General features: G+C 50.9%; 11 protein-coding genes across 11 annotated transcripts; 4 read left to right on the top strand and 7 right to left on the bottom strand.

Moving 5' to 3' along the window:
* Positions 1-225: 225 nt before the first annotated feature.
* Positions 226-1,163, top strand: ABOM_001968 (chaperone protein HSP31; the record flags this gene model as incomplete). Its single annotated transcript, XM_022529098.1, has 5 exons — positions 226-301; positions 353-573; positions 630-745; positions 808-989; positions 1,039-1,163. 5 exons carry the CDS (start codon positions 226-228, stop codon positions 1,161-1,163), a joined length of 720 nt encoding a protein of 239 aa, XP_022392399.1.
* A 265-nt stretch (positions 1,164-1,428) lies between these two features.
* Positions 1,429-2,924, bottom strand: ABOM_001967 (aldehyde dehydrogenase family protein; the record flags this gene model as incomplete). Its single annotated transcript, XM_022529097.1, has 2 exons — positions 1,429-2,707; positions 2,776-2,924. 2 exons carry the CDS (start codon positions 2,922-2,924, stop codon positions 1,429-1,431), a joined length of 1,428 nt encoding a protein of 475 aa, XP_022392400.1.
* A 930-nt stretch (positions 2,925-3,854) lies between these two features.
* On the top strand, positions 3,855-4,373 carry ABOM_001966 (uncharacterized protein; the record flags this gene model as incomplete). Its single annotated transcript, XM_022529096.1, has 2 exons — positions 3,855-4,029; positions 4,090-4,373. 2 exons carry the CDS (start codon positions 3,855-3,857, stop codon positions 4,371-4,373), a joined length of 459 nt encoding a protein of 152 aa, XP_022392401.1.
* Positions 4,374-5,123: 750 nt separating this feature from the next.
* Positions 5,124-5,816, bottom strand: ABOM_001965 (uncharacterized protein; the record flags this gene model as incomplete). Its single annotated transcript, XM_022529095.1, has 3 exons — positions 5,124-5,219; positions 5,275-5,676; positions 5,757-5,816. The coding sequence occupies 3 exons, from the start codon at positions 5,814-5,816 to the stop codon at positions 5,124-5,126; spliced, it is 558 nt and encodes a 185-aa protein (XP_022392402.1).
* Positions 5,817-7,082: 1,266 nt separating this feature from the next.
* Positions 7,083-8,789, top strand: ABOM_001964 (histone deacetylase RPD3; the record flags this gene model as incomplete). The annotated part of the gene is made up of 4 exons (XM_022529094.1): positions 7,083-7,277; positions 7,342-7,642; positions 7,699-8,240; positions 8,292-8,789. 4 exons carry the CDS (start codon positions 7,083-7,085, stop codon positions 8,787-8,789), a joined length of 1,536 nt encoding a protein of 511 aa, XP_022392403.1.
* Positions 8,790-9,330: 541 nt separating this feature from the next.
* ABOM_001963 (NAD(P)-dependent alcohol dehydrogenase) lies at positions 9,331-10,434 on the bottom strand (the record flags this gene model as incomplete). Its single annotated transcript, XM_022529093.1, has 3 exons — positions 9,331-9,613; positions 9,670-10,099; positions 10,152-10,434. The coding sequence occupies 3 exons, from the start codon at positions 10,432-10,434 to the stop codon at positions 9,331-9,333; spliced, it is 996 nt and encodes a 331-aa protein (XP_022392404.1).
* Positions 10,435-13,473: 3,039 nt separating this feature from the next.
* ABOM_001962 (uncharacterized protein) lies at positions 13,474-14,355 on the top strand (the record flags this gene model as incomplete). The annotated part of the gene is made up of 1 exon (XM_022529092.1): positions 13,474-14,355. One exon carries the CDS (start codon positions 13,474-13,476, stop codon positions 14,353-14,355), a length of 882 nt encoding a protein of 293 aa, XP_022392405.1.
* Positions 14,356-15,578: 1,223 nt separating this feature from the next.
* ABOM_001961 (uncharacterized protein) lies at positions 15,579-16,135 on the bottom strand (the record flags this gene model as incomplete). Its single annotated transcript, XM_022529091.1, has 3 exons — positions 15,579-15,865; positions 15,946-16,027; positions 16,100-16,135. 3 exons carry the CDS (start codon positions 16,133-16,135, stop codon positions 15,579-15,581), a joined length of 405 nt encoding a protein of 134 aa, XP_022392406.1.
* Positions 16,136-16,655: 520 nt separating this feature from the next.
* On the bottom strand, positions 16,656-19,296 carry ABOM_001960 (beta-glucosidase; the record flags this gene model as incomplete). The annotated part of the gene is made up of 7 exons (XM_022529090.1): positions 16,656-17,955; positions 18,006-18,168; positions 18,225-18,471; positions 18,526-18,748; positions 18,810-18,862; positions 18,918-19,111; positions 19,170-19,296. 7 exons carry the CDS (start codon positions 19,294-19,296, stop codon positions 16,656-16,658), a joined length of 2,307 nt encoding a protein of 768 aa, XP_022392407.1.
* A 1,106-nt stretch (positions 19,297-20,402) lies between these two features.
* On the bottom strand, positions 20,403-22,335 carry ABOM_001959 (sugar porter family MFS transporter; the record flags this gene model as incomplete). The annotated part of the gene is made up of 5 exons (XM_022529089.1): positions 20,403-20,797; positions 20,854-21,139; positions 21,191-21,557; positions 21,616-22,042; positions 22,113-22,335. 5 exons carry the CDS (start codon positions 22,333-22,335, stop codon positions 20,403-20,405), a joined length of 1,698 nt encoding a protein of 565 aa, XP_022392344.1.
* A 766-nt stretch (positions 22,336-23,101) lies between these two features.
* On the bottom strand, positions 23,102-24,645 carry ABOM_001958 (UNC93-like protein; the record flags this gene model as incomplete). The annotated part of the gene is made up of 3 exons (XM_022529088.1): positions 23,102-24,177; positions 24,230-24,437; positions 24,574-24,645. The coding sequence occupies 3 exons, from the start codon at positions 24,643-24,645 to the stop codon at positions 23,102-23,104; spliced, it is 1,356 nt and encodes a 451-aa protein (XP_022392343.1).
* Positions 24,646-25,288: the final 643 nt, after the last annotated feature.

Below are 25,288 nucleotides of genomic sequence, written 5' to 3'. Positions count from 1 at the left end.
CCTTTAAGTGGGGCGGTCCTCCGGCGGACTTACATAAGCACTCCAGAGCAATCGGCATGACATCACCATTGGACGAAAGCTTCTCATCCATACTACGGTCAATCATACTTAAATTCTTGTATTTTCCGGTTCGATTGACAAAGTAAATATACCATTCTCCTGTGATTCAATTGTCTGTTAAGACTATTCTCTTTCTACATCCTCATAACTTCTATACTATTCGAAATGGCACCCCCACGCAAGGCGTTGATTGCTATCACTTCCGCCCATGCGCCGCTCTACCCAGAGGGCAAGGAGACGGGTAGGATCTGAGTGGGCTTGAATCTAGTAATAAACTAATAGAGATGCCTAGGTCTATTCATCACTGAGGCGCTTCATCCGTTCAACGTCTTCAAGAAAGCAGGCTTCGAGGTCGACCTCGTCTCCGAGGATGGTACCTACCAGCCGGATTGGTTATCCCAGCAGAAAGAGTGGCTTCCAGAGGAGGATCGTGCTGTCTGGGAAGATCGCTCGAGTGAATTTCGGTCCAAGCTTGATAATTTGCTGAGTCCCAAGGACATCAACCCGGATAACGTACGTGCCAACTTGCGAAAACGAACACACTATGTCCGACACTAACCGTTGAATAGTATGGCCTTTTCTTTGCTTCCGCGGGCCATGCGTCGCTGATTGACTACCCCAATGCCAAGGGGCTGCAGTCAACCGCTGCTAAGGTGTATACTGATGGTGGTATTGTGTCTGCTGTGTATGTATATCACTTCTATTTCTCCCTCAAAATATCGGTGGCGGCATACTAATACCCCGCAGTTGCCATGGAGGAGCCATCTTCCCCGGTATTATCGACCCCGCCACCGGAAAGTCTGTTATTGCTGGTCGCAGGGTTACTGGCTTCACCACCCGAGGTGAGGAGGAAGAAGGTGTCCTGGACACCATCAAGAGCTGGAACAGGCCCACTATTGAGTCCTCCGCCGCCTCCTCCGGAGCTACCTGTAAGTTTCCCCCTCCGCCGTATAATACATGTCTAATCGTTTTTTCAAGACGTCTCCCCTGCCGGTCCTTGGGATGCATTCACTATCACGGACGGACGGATTGTCACTGGTGCAAACCCCGCCAGTGCTCATGTGACCGCCGAAGCTGCGGTCAAGGCTTTTGATGCGCTTTAAATTGCTCTCGTATAGATGCACTTGAACGGAGCGGAAATTGAATTGATTCCGGTATGAATAATGTTACTGCTCTTTTTTGTTGTCTTCCATTTACCAGAATGTAAATCGTTTGTTCATAGCTACGGTTTGAATATCTACGGCTTTGAAAATTAACATCAATGTGTAAAATTCTAAGCAGTGAACTAACCACGCACCCATGGAGGTTACACGCTGGATATAAGTGCTATGACTATCAAGATGACTTGCACTGGAACCACTTCAACCCTCACCCATACCGAGCATTGGTTGCTTCGTCATCAAACCATGTAGGGGCTACCCCGTAGTTAATCAGCGTGCTTTTGACCTTAGTATAACTCTCATACGCCTCCAGACCATTTTCCTTCCCGATCCCACTCTCCTTGAACCCACCCCACGGCGACGACGGGTCGTTCAAATGATGACCATTAATCCACACAATGCCGGCATCAATCTTGTCCGCAACGCGATGAGCCTGATTAAAATCATGGGTCCAGACCGACGCACCTAAGGCAAACGGGGTACTATTCGCAATAGAGACAATCTCCTCCTCCGACTCACACTGGATTAGCGCAATCACCGGTCCAAACACCTCATTAGAAGCAAGATGCGAATCAGCCCGGGCTTCAATAATAGTAGGCTCAAAGAAGAAGCCCTTCCCATGTGGCCCCGTGGTAGGATGCCCACCACAAACCACACTGCCACCCTCCTGCACCGCCCGATCCACAAACGCCGCACATCTCTCCACTGCAGCCCTCGAAATAACCGTCCCAATCTGCGTCCGCCCATCCATTGGATCCCCAACCCTTAACCCCCTCACCCTCTTCTCCAGTAATTCCCGAAACGCCCCATAGATCTCCCGATGAACCAACAGTCGACTCCCAGTCACACAGGTCTGTCCACTGGCAATAAACCCCGCAAACAACGCCGCCTGAACAGCTCTCTCGACGTCCAAACTCGGAAATAGACAAACAGGCGCCTTGCCCCCCAGCTCCGCCGTGACGGGGACCATATTCCGCGCTGCAACAGGTGCAACCGCCCGGTACGTCCCCAATCCCCCGGTGAGATCGATCTTAGCCAAAAGTGGCGACTCGCAAAGGAATTTCCCCGTCTCGAACCCATTACCGGAGATAATCTGGAGGACGCCGTCGGGTAGTCCTGCCTCCTGGAACAGGGGACCCAGTTTCAGAACCGACAACGGCGCAAGCTCGCTCGGCTTCACGATAACCACGTTCCCCGCTGCGAGGGCTGCTGCGATCTTCTTCGTCGCGATCAGCAGTGGATGATTGTAGGGTGTGATCTGTGCGACGACACCTAGCGGGAGACGGGTGAGGGTGTTCACGACGGGACCCTTGAAGGGCGTGACTCTGCCTTCGTGGACGCGGGCCAGCGAGGCGAAGTATTCAAGCCATTCTGGGACACGGGATAATTGGGTTTGCATCTCGCGAATGGGGCGCCTGTTTGGCGGGTTTCGAGCTCGATGAATTCGGGTAGGCGGGTGCGGAGGACTCGGGCGGCGGTGGAGAGGACTGTGAAGCGGTCTGAGGGCTCAGCTTTCGACCATGGTCCTGTGCGGAAGGTTTGGACCGAGTCTGACACGATGGTGGTGACTGTTTCTTCGGGTGTCGAGTCGATGGTGGCGATGGGGGTTTCGGTTGCTGGGTTGAGGACGGTGATTACTTGCCGGGTTGCGGTTGTGTAGGCGCCGTTGATCCAGTTGGATACATGGGGGATGGGGTCCGGCATGGTGGACTTGGTGCTTGGTAGAGGTTTAGAGATGGAATATTTCTCTAGCATGTCACAATGGGTGGTCTTCAAGTGTATTTGTAGTGAGGGGTTCGGAGGAGGGATTGTTGACTGATAAGCTATAACCCCGCATTTCCATTGTGACGCTGTCCTTATCTATCAGGAGCCAACTTGCATCATTTACCTGATCGCAATCGACTTGCAGGAAGAACTCGACATTATCACGACAGGCATTTATTGGTTAGAGCGTTCACGTCACACCTCAATGCAACTGAGCCTCAAAGGGCTCTTCTTACTATGGCTCATGGAAACCGATTGATAGCCTGGTTATTCCTTATCAATGGCAGGTGGAGTTCCGAGCGACCCCACTGTGGGTCCTGTATACAACCTAGTGCGAGTAGTACTACGGAAGTACTACTTCCTCAAGCGACAGTCTTGATGCAAACCACTGCATTTGATCTACCATGTCAAGTAATTCGGGGCTGAAGAGTCTTTGTCCCGTTAGTCTCATACGGGCAAGCATTCTAGCAGCATTGCCTTTTGTCTAAGAGGGAAATGGTTGGATGAAAGGGCAACAGTGAAAGGCTGTACTATGGCCTGCTCGTATAATGAGTGCACCAAGAGACCTTTTCCAGAAAGCATGATCTTGGTTGTGGTGGGTACAATCTAACAGGTGGTAAATGTACTCAAACGAAGAATCCTGGGGTATTTAAGCGGACATACTCCCATATGTTGCTCGCACATGTCTTCTTCCTCGTCCAAGTAAAGCCGATATATCATGTTACCTACCCCCGTGACGAGGAGTCACATGTACCCTGACTGTACAAATCTGCTTCGATCGCATACCTCCTCGATTTCCTATTACCCTCAGCCAGCACCAGTGACTTTTCAGAATGTCTCAGTTGCCCCATCAGTTCTTCCGCTGTCAGCATGACGGCTCTTTCACTTCTTACAGCCCTTGGGAAGGCTTTGAATCTAGAGGCTAGAGGCCATTACCATATGTCGCTATCCCACTGGCTCAACAGAGCAAAGATAGAGGAACACCTGGATTGGCATCGTTGCCTGATTCAGCCCTCGCCGTTCATCTCTGTGTTTAATAATGAACGTGAGTGATAAGCGACTGGTCATATCTCCAGAGATGTTAATAATGTCGATCTCTCCAAAGACGATGCGAATCGCCGCGCTCAGTACCATGTAGACCGTGGGTGCTCCGGTGTATTTGTGGCAGAGATCGATACCTCGTTTCTCGAGCCTGTCACTCTCCAGATCAACTTCGCTCACGAAACCGTACAACTACCGGTCTGGAAAAACTACGAGAATACTACCTTCATCTCTACGCAGGCGGTTAGGAGGCATTTAGGCGTCTCGCACAGTGTCAGCCAGCTCTCGGAGTGGTTTGCCTTGGAATATATCCCTGCTTCAATGATCCGACATACTGTCGCTTTTTGATACTGTCTAGCACCCACGCTGCAGAGCAAGAGACATAACGGTTCCCTGTGTCGGTATCGATGACTAGAAAGTTGCGAGGCAATAACTCGAGAGATTTTCAAGACGTTCGGCGGCCAGTACATTGCAGCATGGAAGGCGGCGTTGGGATATGTTCACTCCTTTCATCTTATTCCAGAATTGTGAATTAGGTCGTGCTTAATACAATGGAGCTACGGGAGAAGGCATTAATATCAACAAGAGATACAACAATGATGTGGAGGATGAGACAACTGTTGGAGGAAGGAAGAAGAAAAAGGGTTCCATTGAGCAAGGAAATATGTAGACTAGCGCACCAGATGATAAGCACAGGGCAGGGAATGAGAAGAACAATACCATGGAAGAATCGAAAGGAAAATGACGTGACATATGTATCTAATTCCGAATCTCCATCAAAAATTGATCCACTTTTAGTCATCTCGGAGGCGATCAACGCTAAGCCAAATGAAGGCTAGCGCTGTTGAAGGCAACGATGGACTCGATTTAAAGTCAACAGCCGATTATACGACTGGGGGTGTATTAGATATAGATACTCGGCCAGCAAAAGAACTCTGAAGTCTGTCACTGAAGAACTTTTTGAGATTTAGGCCCTAGCTTAATCAAGTATTACTTCATGATCAACTACACCCACACGCGACCCCACAAATATTTTTGTTCAGCCAACATATACTTCAAAATGGAGACATGAAATATGGATTTCACAACCTTGCATAACTACTCCTCACACCGAGCCAGCTCAGGCTGTGCAAGCATCTCGTGATCCCATCGGGGATCTTTGCTCGCACCAACGGGTGCCCAACCGAGTTGAATCTGTATCGACGGTTAGCTACTATACTCACCTATTCCAATGGTGTGAGAGAGTTACCTGCATGACTTTCTGATCCCAATCCTTCGTAAAGCTCTTGACCTTCCCATCCTCAATCTCAAAGATAGCCGCAGCGCTCCACTGTGCCGTTTTCGGTGGATCTGACCGTTCGATACCTTGATAAGGCTCGCCTGAGTGTGACCCTTCCGCCGTATATCGCAACAGCACATGGCCGTCCTTAGCCCACGCCTGATCATAGCGTATGATGTGCAAGTCATTCACGGACGCCATGACATGCGCATGAGAGTCAGCATAATCCATGGGGGTAGCACATCCCGGGAATGTAGAAGGGCTCCAGAACCAACTATCGGCCGTGCAGAGGTGACGGACCGACTCAGCACCTTTGTTGTCGGTCGGAGAGTAAGCGATTGACATGTACTCCTTTGCCACTGCGATGTTGTGCTGTGAGTCGTAAATGTAAGCTCTTTGCGGTGCGAACATTGTGGCTGATTGATTATATAGTTTGGTGGGGTTCTACGTACCTCTTCCTCGGGTGTTTGCTCCGTCGCAATGACGGTCGGAGGTGAGTTTACGGATGACATTGTTGGACTATGTCATTCAAGGAGTATGGTAGTAGGTGTGATCTGGAAGTTCTGTCCCCTGTATATATAACGCTGGAATGGAGGGTGTGACGGACGTCGTATACAGTGTCATGATGACGCTGAGCTTATCGTTCCCTTCGGTCGCTCACCCATGCATCTGCAATATCCCAGACAAACACTATATTATGTGTTGGGACGGTTAGTTGCCAAGATACTCAGCCATAGGTGTTGAAAATGGGGAGGAGTATCGGCAAGGTGGCAGGTAGGGTTTAGTCCTAACACTGATATATATGTAAATGAATCTATACAGCGAGTAGAAAGCGCTATGACATCGCATAGGACAGTTCATAGCATCAGGTCTACTTTACGTTACGATACATTGCCTACAATCATTTACTCGTTGAACTGTATGTCATTTCCCGTAACAGATGACAGTACGCACTGCTTGAATATGACCTGGGGACCAATCAAAGCCGGGAAAGCATCTGCCATCCTATTGGGATCTTAGCGAGTTTCCATGTAAGCATACTGTCTGTATAAGCCTTCATGCGCACCGTGCTGTGGCAGTTCAAAAGCTTTCATCATTCTGGAAGGTGCATTCCTTTGTTCTTTGTGATGGAAGGCCTTGGAGAAGTTAGGGTGATAGAGTGAGTATTAGACTAGAAATAGGCGTCTAGCGGCGTAAATCACAAAGCATGCTAGATAAAACGGTGCTATAGGGACATGTCCAATACATTCTCTGCTTGAAACCGCTGTGGGTTGCCACCAGTCATGTGTCCAGTGGAGTATAAGAGAGAGGAAGATGGCAATAGGAGAGAGGTCCACTCATCGAATGATATGGTCATTATGACAGCTAATTAGGTAGAAATAACGCGCATTGTACGTCCTCGTGGCAGGGTTGGAGCAATCAGATGATATTTCCCAGTTTGTGCGATGCGATTAAATTGCCGGAAGGGGAAACACGCGCCTTCGTTCTGCGGCCCGCGGGAGTCCTGGCGATCCGATTGGCTGAGAGAATCAGCGTGGTAACCCCTTTAGGCAATTCTAACATAAAGGCGCCATCACCAATCAGCAGCCGGCAGTCACTTGACTGGGGAGCCCTTCGAGCTACACTATTTATATATGCTTCGTCTGCTTTCTTATCTCCTTCTCTTTGACTTGTATACCGTCTAGACGACTGCTTGATCACGGCGGACCCTCCGGTTTTCCACTCCCATCCCCCATAGAACTAATCCACCGTCGCCTTCGTCGCTAACCTGGACGGATATGTTAACGACCACTCCCCTCGATTCATTCAGTCTGAACCATGCCTCTGCAAGCAAGCGGCGAGTCGCCTACTTTTATGATTCCGACGTGGGCAACTTCGCCTACGTCTCCGGGCACCCAATGAAGCCCCACCGGATGAGGATGGCCCACAGCCTCATCCTCAACTACGGGCTCTACAAGAAGATGGAAATCTACGTGAGTCTTTGTAGCCCTTGTTATGAGGCATTTTTCCGTGCTTACCTCCCGGGGCGTTTTCTAGCGTGCGAAACCAGCCACGAAATATGAGATGACGCGGTTCCACTCGGATGAATATATCGACTTTCTGTTCAAAGTCACGCCCGACTCCATCAGCAAGCACCTGACTGAGCAGGTGAAATACAATTTCAACGACGACAATCCCGTGTGGGATGGCCTGTCTGAATTCTGCAGCATCAGTGCGGGCGGTAGTATGGAAGCGGCCGCCCGTCTAAATAATAGAAAATGCGATATAGCGATCAACTGGTCCGGTGGTCTTCACCACGCGAAGAAAGGCGAGGCGAATGGTTTCTGCTACGTGAATGGTGAGTTCCTCGTAACCATCGAATTCGGTTCGTCGGCCTCGGCTCATGTGGGGTAGATATTGTCCTGGGAATTCTGGAACTACTGCGCTTTCATCAGCGCGTACTGTATATCGACATTGACGTGCACCATGGCGATGGCGTCGAGGAGGCGTTTTACACGACTGATCGGGTCATGACCGTGTCCTTCCACCAGTACGGGGACTTCTTCCCGGGGACCGGCGATATCGGCGATATCGGCGTGCAAGAGGGCAAGAATCATTCTGTGAATGTACCTCTGCGCCCTGGAATGGATGATGTATCCTACAGTCGAGTATTTCAGCAAGTGATTAAAGGTGTCATGGATTGGTATCGCCCGGATGCGGTTGTGCTGCAATGCGGCGGGGACAGCTTGTCTGGCGACCGTCTCGGAAGCTTTAATTTGAGTATGCGAGGCCATGCCAACTGCGTGAATTATGTGAAGAGTTTCAATCTGCCCACCATGCTGGTGGGAGGTGGCGGCTACACCATGCGAAATGTCGCGCGTACGTGGGCGTTCGAGACGGGTGTGGTGGTAGGAGAGGAGGTTGGGCCCGACCTGCCTTACGATGATTTCTACGGGGTACGTGATCTACGATCAGCCGGTTTACGGGGTATTAACATATCGTGTCAGTACTATGCGCCAGATTATATCCTGGACGTCAAGCCATCCAACATGGCAAATCAGAACACCGACACATACTTGACGCAAGTATGCACGAAGGTACTGGAGAACATCAAGAAGACCACGACTTTCAGCCCATCCGTCCAGATGACAGACGTACCATACCTCCCGCTTGTTCCTGCACTCGATGGGGAATATGAAGATATTGCCGACGATGAAGACGAGGATAACAACAAGGACGTCCGGGTTACGCCGCGCCAAGTCGACATGCTCATTGCACACGAGGGTGAGCTTAGCGACGACGAGGAAATGAACCAGATCAGCAATGTGCTGAATGCGATCAAGAAGCGAAATCAGATTAACCATGGCGAAGTCCTTTCGACCGTCTCTACAACAGAGGCCGAAGCCGAAGCATCGAAAACATCGGATGATCCGTTAGCCGATGGGTCCGTCAACAGCCAAGACACGCCGATGACCGACGCTGAGGTAATTTTCGACAATCACTAGCTCTCGTTGCTCTCTTTTCTCTTTCTATATCGGTTCTCTTTCTTTGCTTACCTACCCTTCTGGAACTCATCTTCGATATCCCGGTTCTAGCCATGTCGTTATTTCGCTGGCGATTCTTTGTGACGCCAATCCCCCCTTTTATTTGTGTATCTCGTTTAATTCTTCGATTCTCTTACGGCATATTGTGGGGATTGACAATTATGATGTCATATTATTCATAGCGCAAACTCCTTACGTTATTCGGTCAAATGGATAGAAGTCACATATAGCGAATGTCAAAATAGTCCTGGAGATGGATGATACACTGGGCACCCCACCGAATAGCAGATCGCGGCAGGCACTCCAGACAAAACTCCAGGTTGTGTCGGAACTAATGAAATGCCCCAGATCTATAAATAGTGCGTGTTCATAAGACGTGTAAGCAATTTGCCACTGGAGCCTTCAGCATGGCGATCATACATAAATCCATAATATCGTCATATTCTATTTATATTATACAATGTCTATCAGGGTATAAATATATCATACATCGAACACCAGCTTACTCGCGGACAAGAACACCCCTGTATCTCATCTTACCGTCCCTCAACGTCTGCATGGCATCCTCGATACCAGCCTCGTTCAAGGGGAACTTCATAATCGTGGGCTCAATCTTCTTGTCGGCGGCGAACTGCAGCAGGGACTTGAGGCTCTTGCGGGACGCCACAAGCGAGCCCTGAATACGAATACCCTTGACGTTCATGTAAAGCAGAGGAACGGCGGAGGGCTTGAAGTCAACGGTGAGGGGGTAGATCGTGCCATGGACGTCCATCAGAGGGAGGAGACTGTAAATGATTAGCGAACCAGCCATGCATTCCGAGAACAATTCCATAGAACTTACGATGGGTAGTCAACGTTAGCACTGCCGCAGAGCAAAAGATGCTTCAACGGCTTGAAGTCCTTCATTTCCTGTCCGGCGGAGAAGACATGGTATTCCGAGGCGCCGAACTGCATGGCCTCTTCGCGCTTCCGCTCGGAGCTGGAGAGCACCACGACGTGGCAGCCCATGGCAGCTGCCAGCTTGATGGCCAGGTGGCCCAGACCGCCGATGCCCATGACACCGACGCGGTCTGTGGGCCGGAGCCCGTACTCGGTCAGACAAGTCCAGACCGTGGCACCGGCGCACATCAGGGGCGCCGCGTTGGCGGAGTCATAGCCGTCGGGGATCTTGAAGACGTTGCCGGCGTTCCAGACGACGCCGCGGCTGAAGGTACCGATGTCGTGGTTGTGAGTTCCGTATTCCTTCTTGTTGACACAGTATTGGTCCCAGCCTGCAGGCACATTAGTTACCTATAAGGGATAGAGAAGAGCAGTTGAACATACCGCTGATGCAGTGATCGCAAATTCCACAAACTTCGTGTGTATATCCGAATCCAACACGGTCACCGACCTGAACGTGTGTCACGGCGTCGCCAACCTGTCGAACAACTCCGACGCCCTCGTGGCCAAGCACCTGGCCCGAATGCAAGAAATGCTCGTCTGTGCCGCAGAGGCCGGAATGTGTTGTTTCGATGTAGACATCTGTCGGGCGAAGGGGACGGGTCGTCTTATCCGCGACGATCTTGCCCTCCTTGGAGCCACGGTATACGTCAAAGGTGATGCTCATGTTGCCTCTTGTGATCTTGGGTATGCGGGAAAAGCGAAGACTGATTATACTACCAAGACCTCGCGAAGAGGGCCCCTATTATATACATACTCTACTCCCGGTAGATACATCCCGATTGCTAAGCCGGGATATCATATAATCAGAAGCATCTCCGTTGTTGCCTCAGTTTCGTTGGGATTAGAGTTTTTCATGGAATCTTCCATTCAACGGAACGTCCGGTATCCACTGGCCCACATCTCCCTGGATCCGCTGCTGAGTACCCTAACTCTCCGAGACGGAGCAATTCATACCACCGGAGCTGGGTCCTTGTTGTTTTTGTGTTCTTGCATAGTGTACAGCTTCAGTCGCCATTCACAGTACGTATGCACGGGGAAAGGAGACAATTCGCCTACGGGGATGGCATATGCGGATAGCCTCCAGATGAGGAATGAAACCAAGCACCATACCACACAGCATCATACCCTTTGCAACTAGCACATAACAGTGAATACTCCCTGAAATCAATCCATCTCATCCAATAAAACTCACAACGGAGACCATCCTACATGTAAGACCCTTGTTACATCATAAGCCCAATGTTACATTCACTTGAATCGCCAAGATCTTTAACTACTATAATTGTCTTAGGCTTTTGAGTCTGCCTAGTCTTGACTCTTGATATACTGCTCTATGCCCAGCTTACACAGCTCAGGTGTTCTCGACTTTCGCGAGCGTTGCGGTCCACTTGGACACCCGGCCTCGTTTATCGCAGATAAAGTATGGCGAATTTGCCACAGACACGGGACCCACATACTATACTTGGCCGCTGTTAATATTTTTCAAAGGGACACACCGAGGTTCAACCGTCACCGGAAATATGTCCCTGCTGTGTGGAATACATCGTCGGCCTTCGAAATCTCAGAAAGGCAGGCTTGTTGGCACTTGGAGAGTATAGGCGTGTAGAATTTTATACCAATCAAATGTTCCATTATTCAGCATTTCTCGGAGTGTGACGAAGATCAGCCACTGTCTTGAGGGATTCAGACCACAAAAATATGGTCGCAGACTAGATCTTTTGGACTAAATTGAGGGTTTCCAGGAACACTACGATATCTTCTGGGCTGATGTGGATCGAACGAGACATCTCCTCGCGCCAAGATAAGCTTATTTAACGTCGAAAGATCCGCGTACCTTGGTGGAATGTGTCTAATGTCATTCGACACTCCTGTGTATCTAATATCTATCTCCGTAATCGATACTCAAAGGCAAACAAAAATCCACTATGGCACTGCACTAGACCCTAAGAGTGTCCCGACTGGGATACTACTTGCCTTCACGCAAGCCAATATCATAAAACGGAGGACACTGCCTCGAGACATAACATGTTGAGTAATCCTAAAATTACCTAAGCCAGGAAAGCCTCGAAGTCAGGAACAAAGCAGCTGAAGTGCAAAACTCGGTAATGGATCGGAGGTTGAGGAGAGTGAAGCAGTGGGTCTCGACCCAACGGTGCAGGAATCACCATCACGAAGGCTCCACTGCGTAGCCGATGTGCCGTCTTGGCAGGTTGACCATACTCTGTAGAGGGTACTTAGTTCTCCTATTATGTCAAGGCGTTCGAGTTGGAGGACTCGTCACTCACGCCGGGTAACTGTTCTCAAAATATCCTTTATACCTAGGACTCCCTCGTTTCACTTATCTGAGGCCTATTCTAGCCAAACTATTCTAGATTATCCAAATCATCTGGGCAAAATCTATCTCTGTTTCTAATGGACTCTTTATTCGACGTAATGTCTCGCTATCTCTGACTTGAATTTTGTTGCAGATAGCAACAACTCCATCATTTGCATATCGTGGCAACTTAAAATAGTTCAACCCTCGCCCTCTAGGGTCTGACTGACCACAGTGAATCGATAACATATCACTGTCACCAGTGGATAGGACGTATCTCAGATTCAAAGCAACGAGTGATTTAACGGCGAAGGGTCCGCCGCTGGTCATGCCTTTCCATTGTTATCTCTCAACTAGCGTCACGTTCATCCAATACTCATGGACAATTGAAGACAACAGGCTAACGGTCTGCTCTGGGGTCTCCTGTTCCGCTAGCTTATGAGAATGTCCAAACCACGCGGGTGGTAGTTTAGACAGCGTAGAAGTTGAGACCAAGTACTTGCTGATATCTTGGTAGTTTACTTGCATCGTCTATCGGCCTTTTGCCATTGGGATGGGCAAGACTTTCTCTATCACGTTCAACATGCAGTGAACAAGATTCTCAGTTATATCAACACTGCACACTCGTATGGTAGTGTTCAAGATAGTATTGAGCTCTTCGACGCGCTATTTGTTAGCTTATCGCATGAAATTAGCTCATCGGCCCACTACACATCGCACTATACTAGATTGATGGTTGAGTGAAGGGAAGACTTATAATATCATCAGCTATTTCCACCGTTACGTATCGCTCCACCTGCGCCACGTCTTGAAGCCAGCACCGCCAAGTCCTCCTTATCACCTCTAGTGTCTCCTTCGAAATACCAGTATCTCTGCAGGCACGGCACAAGATATAGCCTCTCCACGCAGTTTGGTCTCGGCTCAACCTCGCAATCTGCGTCATCATCCTCCAAGTCGGCCAATATGTAAGGAATAAATCATATATCATTGGGTGGCCTCATGAGGCCTTTGCAGCCAACTGGCCCTCCGTAGGGGGTGGAACACAGAATCTGTGAATGATTGAAAGAACCTGAACAAAGATCTTACAAACAGGCAACCAGTTATACACAACCTCCACTGCGTCCGCGGCAACCAATTCACAGTTACATGTCTGAACCAAGAAAATCTAGGGCTCACCCGGGTTCACCCTGGTTCACAAGTAGAACGTTCCGGATCCTCGATCCCACGAAACCAGCACTCACAAAATTCTGTTCTGTTACTTTCTCATTCTTCTCTTTTTCTTCTCTCCAACTTGTCACCCTTTCACACAACACCGCATACTCAACACATACGATTATCACCAACGTCACATCCTATCATACATCACTCTTCGTTTCAAAGACCGAGACCATGGCCCCTTCTAAGGTCTGCTCTAAGGTGACCTCGAGCCAGGGCGGCCAACGTGGGCCTCAGATGTCATGGAACAATACCAATATCAACACTGTACGCGACAACCAGCCCTCCGTCTCCACTCCCTCTCCTACTGCTCAAGCTGACACTATCTCCGCACGTCAGCTGTGGCAGATCATCCTGCGCACCCAGCAGGTGAAGCTCGACCTGAACTTGGCTGAGATCTCCGCTGCCTGGCGTAAGTGCCCCTTCCCCCCCCCCCCCCCGGTCACTAGCCAGTCCACACTAACACATCTTCCAGCCACGGATCCCCGCCCTACCATCTTTGCACTGGAGCAGCAGCTTGCCGGTTTCCGTCGTCATGCCCGTGCTGGCAACAGTATGGTGTTGCATCGCGGTGATATCAACGTCGCCATGAGCGCCCAGGCCGCTGCCAACGCTCAAGCTGCCACCGCGAATGCACACAGCTACGTCTTTTCCATCAACGGTGGTGCCAATGGCCAGACCACTAGCAACGCGCCTATCCACGCTCATCCTCCCGGCACTATCCACGGCGTCCAGGGAATGACAGGCCCTAGCAGTAGTGGTTTTCATGCTGTGAATAGTGGTAACGCGGGTGGGTGCTCCCTTCCTCCCTTGCAGATCCACCGGGCTAAGGAGTCTCAGGTGCCACCCACGTCCGGCGAACGTCCCCTCGTCAGGCTGCTCGCTCCAGACCAGCCAGCCAGGGCTCTGGCGCTCAGCCGCACAATGAGTAGTCGTCGTGTCGTGACTGCAGCTTACTGGCCTTATCATCCCGTGGCTCGTCGTCCCGTTCCCTATTGTGACTGTGGCAGCTTGGATTGTTTTCACTGCCACGAGAGGATCATGGCTCGGCGGTAGTTCTCTGGCGTTGGTGTTGGCGAGTTTGGTATGCACATTTATGTATGCATGCAGCGATTCTACAGATGTGATGGTGGCGGCGAGCCTTTTGTTTTCTGTCGTGGTGGATTAGGGATACCAGTAGTCAGCGGAATGTGTACTTTATGGGGAAGAATAGTTGTGACTACTGATGATAGTTGATAGTCGATGCTAATGCATACGAAGTTGTAATTCTGAAGCCCATGCTGAAATCACCAACGACGTAGATTGTATACGGAATCTAGGTTAACGGGGTGGCTATCTATCTACCGCTAGCTTTCTGACCTACGCTTAATACTTGGACTATGTGGACCAGGATATAAACTACTCGGTCAGAGTATGGGAACATTTGGGTTTTCCGCCTCTGAGACCTAGTTGTTAAAGCTCATTATCTCAGCCAAATAAAACGTTGTTGAACTCAGAATTAGTCCTATCGATTCATTATCTTGTTATCCGCTGTAGACTATATTCTTTACCTATAGCCAAAATTCCCAACTAGCCAAGAAAGAAGTAATTGGTTCATGTTGTCCTAACCAAGCGCTTTCTATGCATGCATCTTGAAGGCACTACTTAAACCGCTTAATAGTACCTTCTAATATTCTGCCTAGAAGAGCTCGTATGGAGATTCCTTTCCGGCAGATTATAAAGACTGTCAATGGAGGTTAAATCGGGTGAATAAGACTATCATCCAGAACCCAGATACAATACTTTTCAAACCATGTTTGAGCTTGCCTAGAGGTATAAAATCATGGCTTGTCGTGTCGAGACACAATACCAAAATTACAGATTAATAGGAAGCTTTTTGTACACAGGGGATATAGTAATATGTTGTATAGCCGATATAACTCACCAAATTGTCCCGGATGTTGCCCTTCGGTTTCAACCGTACAATGCTGGTCATTACCGAATATTGCCTGGTTTGTAAGATCTCATAACATGCACATAATGGCATAGTGTTGAATGGGAAAATCTACTATGAGACCAGGCAATACTGTCCAAGCTGTCTTCGTAAGATAGCATACAGTGTGATCCTCCAGTTGACACTCCCACCCATAGTAATCCAGCACACTACAAGACTCAAAATATAGCGAACTTCCTTGATTGACTCCTAGGCCATAACTACTACCCATCACGACGCCAAAGAACGACACTCAGAAAACAGAACAACAGGTGTCCGCAAATCCCAGTAAAACCACCATCAATCTCTATTGCTCATCCATTTCCTCCTTCTTGACATTGATGACCACCTGCACTGCCATATTATCATCCTCCTCGTCCTCACTCTCATACTCTCGCTTAACCTCCCTCTTCGCAACCTTACTAGGCGTCTTTACCACCCCAGCCCCCTTCCCCTTCCCCCTCCCCTTAGGCGTAGTAGACTTCGACTTAGCCGGCGACGCAGCAGGAGTCCTCGCCGCCGAACCCCCGTCTTCTTTCGCAACCATCCGCCTAAGACGAATGATGCGGTTGTTGATTGCGCAGGCAGTCACATCTAAATTGCACAATGCATAGTACCACGTTAGCTTCGGACCTTGTTCCTCGAGGGATTCATTCTGCTTGGAAAACTCCTACCAGGCCCCATATGCGCGGCTAGTTTCTCACAATCGGGCTTGAAATTGACATCTCTGCATTGGTTGAGCACGCCGATGAAGAGCTGTTTTGGGTTGTTCTTTTGTGAGTCTGTGTTATTGGTAGCGAGGCCGGGTTGTTTGGGCTGGCTACGTACCTTTACGTCTGCTTCGGGGGTCCAGGTTATTGGCATTTTGATTGTGTATGCCTTTGTTGGGTTGAGTATGATTCTGTGTGGTTGTGGAGCTTGGTGTGGGTTTGGGATTGTTTGTTTGTTGTGGTGAAATGGAGTTGATGGTGGATTGTTGGTTGGGAGGTGGGAGTCTGGTGGAGAGAGAGATGGGAGGGATTTTTGTTAACAACAGGAGATCTGTGATGGTTGCTGCTACGATAGTACCGTTGTTCCATAGTGAATGGTTGTGTTGTGTTGCTTGTCTTTGTTAGTTTTCGTTCTATGAAGCTATGACTCAGTAATATCAGGCTCGGTGCGTGTTTGTGCTGCAGGTGCTCTCGTGCAGATAGAAAATAGGTCAGTGATATGTTGATACTGTAGTTCTAACCTGGTACTATTCAGGAGACAGATAGCGTATTGTCAACGGTTATTATGAGCATATTAGTCCTGTATTAGATATCAATATACCTCATAAGGTCTCATGTATCACTAGTGTGCTATCTCTCTCTCTCTCCTAGGCAACGACACATCACGAACCACCTCAGATGGTGAACTCCCCCTGCAGAGGCAGATCCCGACTCGATCTCCCCACATACACCTTGTATGTCCCCGACTGAAGCAACCATTCCTGCGCCACCACATCCCACGTACTCAAGTCGCGACGACCCAATGCAAACTCCACCGTCACAGTTTCACCAACCGGGATGTTGACTTTCTCGAACCCGCGAAGCTGGCGAACCGGTCCATTGGGAATACCCAAATACAACTGGGCAACCTCGTCCCCAGCCACGGGTCCACTGTTCGTGATGTCGACAGACACCCGGAGGATAACATCCCACAGGTGCGGGTTTCCGCCTTCCTGGATGGCCGCGGACGGCGGATACTGACTCGTCGAGTTATCGCTGAGCGGGCCGATGTTCAGACCCGAGTAGTCGAAGGTGGTGTACGACAGCCCGAACCCGAATTCGAATTGCGGCTCGATGCCTTGCTGGTCGAATGCGCGGTAGTCGATGTAGACTCCCTCGCTGAAGTCGTCCTGCGGGAAGAGGCCATACTGGCCCTCGGGCTGCGCGGGATGCAGCAGGGCTCCGTAGTCCTCTGCTTTCTTGGCGACGGTGTAGGGCAGCTTGCCGGAAGGGTTGGAGCGCCCGTAGAGCAGCTCGACCAGGGCACGGCCGGAGTCTTGGCCGGGGAGATGGGCGAAGATCACGGCGGTGACGTTCTCGTGGTCGATCCAGTGGTTGACGAGCCGGATTCCGGCGTTGTGGATGGTCACGATGGTGTTGCTGCACTTGCTAGCGACGTTGGTGACGAGTTCGTCGCTGCCCTCGTCCACCAATCCAGAACGGTCGTACCCTTCCGTGGCGTAGCTGTTGATGAATACGAGACAGGCGTCCGTGTTGGGGTCAACCTCCGGATCTTGAGCGGAAATGTTCCACAGAATGGCGCTGCCGTCTTCGATCACTTGGTTCTGGAGAGCATCCAAGGGGGCACTGACATATGCCGGCGAGTTTCCACCAGACCCGCCGCCCACAATGAGTGTGTGGTTGGGTTGGATCGCCGGACTATACGTAAACCATTCCAATTTGAACCCTAGACTGTCGGGCCCCTTGGCATCATACCCGAATACCGAGATCATCTCGGGTGATTTCAGCGGAAGAGTGTTGTTCGTGTTCTTCACCAAAACATGACCCTCGATGGCACTCTGGAGAAGGACTTTCCTGGAGTCGGACGACTTTCCGATGATGGCTTGGTGTGGCGCGTATACGTCTGTTGGCATGCCTACGCCCGGTGATGGGAATCCAGCGTCCTGGTTCACCTGGTACCACGACGCGATAATTCTACGCCAGGTTAGTGTCACGAAGCGCGTAAGGGCAGGGGACAGCCATACCTAGTTGCCATGTCATCGAGTCTGGATGCCTCCATGGTCCCATTCGCAATCGCGTCGGTCAGGTTCGAATTCCACAAGCTAGAATATGGCATGACCATATCCAACCCAGCGTTCGATGCTGCAATGCCGCCATGCTGAGCACCCCAGTCGGTCATGACATAACCTAGCTTCAGTCAGTTGCAAGAACGGAGTCTGCCAACTTCTTCAGAGATTGCCTACCTTGGAATCCGAGTTCCGTCTTCAACAGCCCATTCAGCGTCTTACTATTCTGGCATCCATAGGAGTTGTTAATGCGCTGATAGGAGCACATAATCGACACACTGCCCGCGCGAACCGCATCCTGGAACGGCCACAGATACAGTTCATGCATGGTCTTATCATCGATGTTGGATGAGCTAGATGCAATATTGAGACCATCCGTGGTTTCGGGGTTTCGGTTGGTTTCCTGCTCGTTGGCGATGTAATGCTAGTCCGGGGTTAGTGTAAGGACACTTCATTGTCAAAGTATAGTCCTAATTACCTTGGTCGAGGTACCCACACCCGCAGCCTGGACACCACGGATTGTCTCGGAGACCAACAGACCGCTGTGGTAAGGGTCCGTTGAGAAGCCTTCCCAGTTCCGGCCACCTTCTGCGATGCGGCCAATTGGCCCGACCACGGGGCCCAGAAGAACGTGGACGCCCTTCTTGTGGTACTCACTACCCATGTGGAGGCCTCTTTTATGCACAAGGTCCTTGTTCCAACTGAAATGGGAATAGATTAGCTGCGGTACTGTAGTAATCTAATAGCTAACCTAAGACTTACCTGGCACCAGCATGGACACCGCTCGACCATGCATTGACATGGTCTGTACTTCTCTAAGGCAGCTCTTAGTCCTCGTCCCTATGTTCGCCGTACAGTATCATCACTTACCAAGCCGTTCCCAGCATCAGACACACACAGCCCGGGAAAGTTCAACCGAGGGATCGCCGGGATGTTTCCCGAGCAGCCATTGTCGGCATCCACACCAGCGGTAAGGTTCACCTTCTCCTCCGGCGTGAGATTGGCGACGAAGGCCTTCGCCTTTTCGTAGGCAGATGCCCACGCTCCGGAGCCCGTGCCCTCAGCTACACATCCAAGTCAACATATACACCACATCCACTGACCGAGAGAGCCTCCACATACGGGACGGATAGACCGCAGGCGACTGTCCATAGAAGTATGCATCGCTGGTGATATTCTCCTGCGTCGGCGCGGCATAGGACAGAGAGACACCGGCCAAAAGGCCAGCCAACCCCGCAATAGCGTGCATGTTGTTGTCCGTTTGCTGTTGTCCTTCCCTTACGCTGGGATATCCGAGCTATTTATCCTTCCCCAAACCCTACCACGACACAACGACAACCTGCGCATGTAGATAACAGATGCATCATCGTATTGGCCATCGGCTAAACATCGGGAACTTACTCGCCATAGTGTGCCAAAGTGCACAAAGAAAGCAGGTCAATAGATGACTGTATACCAGGTTCCCCACATTGGTGTACATCCATCCCGGCCGCTCCGGGGTATACCATCCCCGCATTTACCACGCAACCCCACATCGCGACTCCGGGGAAGCTTCGACTATCCCACGCCGGCAGACGACCGTGCCCACGGTTGCCGTGTCTTCCGTGCTCTTGTACGCAGGTCTCTGCGAGCGTGCGATGAGCAACGTCTCCGATAGAGTTCTACCATCGTTCCGGAGGAGACTGGACTGCGGGGATATGAGGTGCCCTCGCGCTACGATTACCCCGATGGAACCGATTGCCAAGGGTTCAATTAGGCTATAGTGCAGTGCTTGTCCTATCGATTAAATCTTGGGCGGGGCGTTCCGTCTGCTGTGCTCATGACGGGTGGCCGTGCGTTGTCGGTGACAAGATCGGCAAATACCACTGTTGCACTGACACATTGATCCATTAGTAATGTACTGTGCTACTATTAGTTCGCTCCAGAGGTGCTCAACGAGTTCCGAGGCAGATGACCGGTTGGAAGTGTGGCCGGATGTTGGCTATAGTCTGGCCATGCCTTCCTCTCGCCGGGTTAGATGGACATAGCTAGTCTATAGCCTGATTAGCCTGAGACCCAGAAGAATGATATCATGGTCCGATGCTGTCATCGCGTTTGCCAAGCCCTGCGATGTCATGATGCAGTGCTTAGAGATGCCAAAAGCTGTTCCATGGCGTTATCAAGTAAGCTAAGCTAACCCTTAGCCCTGAGTGGATACATTTTCCTAATTAGGAAGAGCTAAGTATACGCATAGGTGCCTGAGGTGGGGAGGTATCTTCTAGTAGTAGTGTGCTATCTCAGTCTCCTCCCGCATGTATGAACGTGAGCAATGCATAGTTCGCTATCATTCTCTATACAGCTAAGTATACTACCCGTCTATGGCGCCCCCGACTTCTCCAAACGTAACGCAGGAGCCGTCGCATTCTCAAACGTCTCCCTCGCAATTTTCTCCTGCAAGTCCCTCTCAGCGCCGTCCAAATTATCCCCAAATACCACCGCGATCTGCTCGAGCGACTTCCCAGACGTCTCAGGGACAAAGAGAAACGAGAAAACAGCCGCCGCCACACAGAACAGCCCAAAGAAAAGAAAAGTGCCCCACCCAAGCTTAATGAGCATCTCGGGAACAACCACCCCGATGATGAAATTCGCGAGCCAGTTCATCGCTGTGGCGGCGCCGACACCCTTGGCGCGTTTGGAGTTGGGAAACACCTCCGCCGGCAGGACCCAGGCGAGCGGGCCGTATGAGACTGCGTATGCGAGCGCGTAAGCATCTAGTGTCTGTGTTAGTTTGATACAAGGAGGCAAATGGCAGAAAGGGGTCAAGTACAGATGAGGGCGACGCAGAACCAGCCAATCGCCTTGTGCGAGGGCCAGTCGTCACTGTATCGGCCCATCAGTCCGGCCATGATCAGGTGCGGTATCGCCATGATGACTCCTCCGATGATGGCCATCGTTCGCCGGCCGATGCGGTCCAGATACATCAGGATGGGGATACCCCCGACCAGCTGACAGATGTTAACCATCCCGGAGAGGATGAGAGATGTCTCGCTGCTTTGGCCGAGAGCTTCGAAAAATGTGGGCGCGTAGTATACGAATGCGTTGATTCCTGAGAACTATCGGCTTGTTAGTAGGCTGGAATACAACTGCACAATCGAGTGATATACCTGCTGGAAAAACGGGATAGCCAATGCCACAAGGGTTCGTTTAAAATATTTCGGCCGGACGAGAGACACCCACTGCTTCAGGCCGACTAGCAGTGGGCGAGACTGGTGGTCCGGAAACTCTTTCTCGAGCATTTGCTGCTGGAATCGCACTTCAGATAGGATCCCTTTCCATTCTAGCTGTACCTGCTCATCGTGCACGGGGCGTCGGCGCAGCTTCGCCAGAGCGGAGAGACTATCGTCGTCCCTGCCGCGCATGGCGAGCCATCGCGGCGAGAAGGGGAAGAAGTGGATCGCGCAGCCGACGATCAAGGCAGGAAACATCTGTAGGAGGAATGGCAACCGGAATGACCACTCGCCGGGTATAGCCCTAACCACACGCGTTAGAAAACTTGTCGGGGCAACGTGGAAATGTATTGTTAGCATACCTCGTGCCGTATGTAATCCAATATGCCACAATGGCCCCAATGACAATGCTTATAGATTCCAGTACGAGCAATGATCCTCTCCACGCCGGAGGAGCGATCTCCGAGATATATAACGGCGCCCCCATGGCTAGGGTGCCCACCCCAATACCCCCAACGAATCTACCCGCCACCAATGTGCCATAATTCATGGATGCCGTCTGGATGATCGCACCAATAACGAAGAATACGGTCGCCACTGTCAATCCCCATTTGCGGGAGATGCGATCCGCAACAGCGGGGAAGAACAGGCAGCCGATGAACGCGCCGAGCTCGAGCATGCCGGTCATAAAGCCGGTATGGAATCCATATCGTGGGTTTTCAGGAGAGGTCTCGGGGAACTGCTGCCGGAACTGGGGCATTACCAGGATGAGTGAAATGACACCTTGATCTGGGAGGTTGAATTAGTCTCGTTCGCGGATGTCAATCGAAAGCAGGCTGGAGAATAGGGTCTAGCATACCGTACCCAAAGGAGAACCCGCCAAACGAGGCGAGGAGCGCTGCTCCAAAAACATAAGGAGAATGTAAAAGGTCTCGCAGCTGTCCATTGTCATATTTGACCTCGGCGGTCATGTCGGCCGGACCAACGTCGTCCGCGTACTCATCATGAGCTAAAGAGGGTTTCTCGATTGTCTTTTCCATGGCCGGGATATTCAATTGGTCTGGACAGTCCGCCAGGATCATCTACGACGGCATGGACAAGGCACATATATATATATATCTTCGTAGCAGTCTGGATACCATGCCAATGGTCCATTCAAGCTAGACACGACAGTATCCAATGCTTCTCCGCATTTTGTCGCATACCCCACGGGGGACAGCCGAGACGATCTGCTCCACATCCGGGCGAATTTAACCCAGTTGGGGCGTCTGAATGTGTCATCTTTCTTGTCATTGGTTCCAGCCTCCTCTTTTCGGGCCGCGTTTGCCCTTTCCAGTATTGCCTGAAGTGGATAATCTGCCCCATTGGGAGCGGCCATCATCGGCTATCGAATCGCAAATGCCGTGATGACTCTTGCTCCAATCACCATGGCTCATATCGCTGATATGGCACTTTTAAGGTTATTGCTTGTGGGTGCGTAGGCAGTTACTATATACCCGACTGCTTGACGAAGAGCCACTTGATGCCTGAGTATCCAGGTATCAGCCCTCGTGCCTCCTTTGGTAGTGGTCTCCATTCAGTACCCTTTTTCCTTCGTTCCCACGTTAGAAAAGACAATGATGTATGCAACGGATATTAGATTGACCTATATGATATCATGATTCCTAGCCTGGGTCTCACAGTATAAATGAAAATCGTCGTGTCCACCACCTCCGCCAAGATATATCCATATGACAGCCCCCCCTATTTACGTCAGTCTAATCTAGATTGCAGTGCCTAGATCATCGAAGACCCCACTCTGGTTTGCGCCGACTGGAAAGAAAGTCTGAGACAGCACTCCGTGTCAACTCATGGCTTAGGGCCATCCGTAGACGTGTCGGCTTGCCTATTCTTCATGTCCACCTCGTCGAGGGTGTCTGGATCCGTACTGGTGAGGGTGACGGCTAACACGGCAGGAATGGCAATGACAAGCGAGCCCATACACAGGCCCCAGTCGACTGCGAACTGCAGCATCGGCGACTTGTTCATCGCCCCCAGTCGCCACGCCATCGCACCTCCGACGCTCTGGAAGGTTTTGTAGGCTCCCACTAGGATGGCTGCCACAGCGGGAGAGTTCGACTGGGCTCCCATCAACCAATAGCAGAAAGACTGCCAGAATGCATCGTACATGCCGTAAAAGATATAGAGGAACATGGGCCCAACGGAAATGCTGCTTTGAGTGAAGTCGACATCTTGCTTCTTGCCCTCCGCGACGCGTCGATCGTACCATAGTTGAAACGCGTATCCTCCGCCCCAGATCGCCATCCCCGTGACGAATAAGAACAACCAGTTGATCCGTGCCCGCCATTGACGATTAAGACCCGGGATATCAAGAAGGAGGCCCATAATGAGTCCACCGAACATCTGTGCGATCCAGTACAGGGCTCCATTCAAAGAGCGGCTGCGGATGTTGAATGTCATTCCGTTGACGATATTTTGCTGATACGAGTAGAATACATTGGCACAGAAGAACAGCGGGAGCATAGACAGCACTCTCCAGTCACACACGGTTTTCAAGGTGAGCTTCGTGATATTCAGCCAATTCTTTTCGGTCTCGGGGGTTGTTTGAATAGTCGCCACCCGCACTGCTTTCGGTGGGCAAATCAGAGCTCCCATGAGCCATCCAATGGCCATGATTATGAGCAGAGCGATGTAGGTACCGTCCGACACTGTTCCACTAGTTGAGTGGTAATTCATACCGAAACTGGCCAAGGAGCCAATGCCACCTCCCAGATTGAAGATAATCCAGAAGGCTGCAATGGCGCGGCCTTTCTGCGATTCCGGGACATACGTCGTCATGATAGCGCCTTGGGCTACCCAGAGGAACGATGCTCCGATACCGAGGATGGCTCCAGATGCGATCACAAACGCGCCGTTTGCCGTGCCTTCGAACTAACATCAGTGTGGATAACAGAGCATGATTTGTGAAGTACCTACGGTTGAAGCATAGAAGACTTCCGGAATACAATGGATATGTCCAACCTCCAATCAGCAGACAGGCTCGAGGTCCGATGCGGTCGAAGATAGGCCCAACAACGAAAAGCGCCGTGCCAGCCATGGCAGAGAGTAAAGCAACGTTCGCATTTGATGCTACGGTCTGGTCGACTTGGCCGGAGCCTCCAATCCCAGTGAGGGCATTATACATCTGCGTGGGGTATACTGCATTAGCATCGTCGAACAATTCGCTCGCTGTGGATATTAACACTCACGCCAGGACAGCAAAAGCAGATGAAACTTATTAGCAATATTTGAAACCACGGGTAAGTATACACGCGGTATACCTTGGACCGTTGTCCATTCACCCCGGGGGCGGGACTGAGTCCCTCTGCAACGTATACTGGATCGTTGCCCATATCGACGGAGACCAGTCTGAGCTGCAAGTTCGTGGATTGTTGAGTGGACCGAACGAAGGGCGGAGATTGCGCCCATTTAATAAAAATGAAAAATTAATATAAGGCTGCCCGATAGCAATTAGACCTGTCCGCATAAACATCCGTGCTCGAGTCAGTGGGTTGATAACGATTGGCTTAGCCGGGATGAGGCCACCCATGATTGGAACAGACGTTTAGTCTCAGCGCGACACCGTCACATCCAACCCCAGATTATTGGTAAAGATAAGACAGCCATGCGACGCTAGGAGGTAACCCTAGTGCGGGTGTGCGATGCCGATCTTGCCTCGTATTTCATTCCTACCCCCGACATAAAAGAACCAATGACGGTGGGGACCAAGGGAACGATGCATGCACCCGCGAGATAGCTCCCCTGGAAAGATTCGGAGATAACCCTTTCATTGGTCCCATCGGGAAGTCTGGAGGCCTGAACCGACCGCAGACCAAGTCCGATGATCTCCGCACAGCGACTTTGCAAATTAAAAATAGTCCACACCATGCTTTGCCAGTACAGCCATGTTGCAATCCCAAGTATCACTCCGATGAAGGCTAGGGTGCATGCATCAACGCCACGTGTCTGTCGTAGCAACGGGTTATTGATGTCGGG

The sequence above is a fragment of the Aspergillus bombycis genome (genome assembly GCF_001792695.1).
Source record: "Aspergillus bombycis strain NRRL26010 chromosome Unknown contig00014, whole genome shotgun sequence".
Lineage (NCBI taxonomy): Eukaryota > Fungi > Ascomycota > Eurotiomycetes > Eurotiales > Aspergillaceae > Aspergillus > Aspergillus bombycis.
Note: the sequence above shows the minus strand (reverse complement) of the source record. Positions and strands in the feature narration are given on the sequence as shown.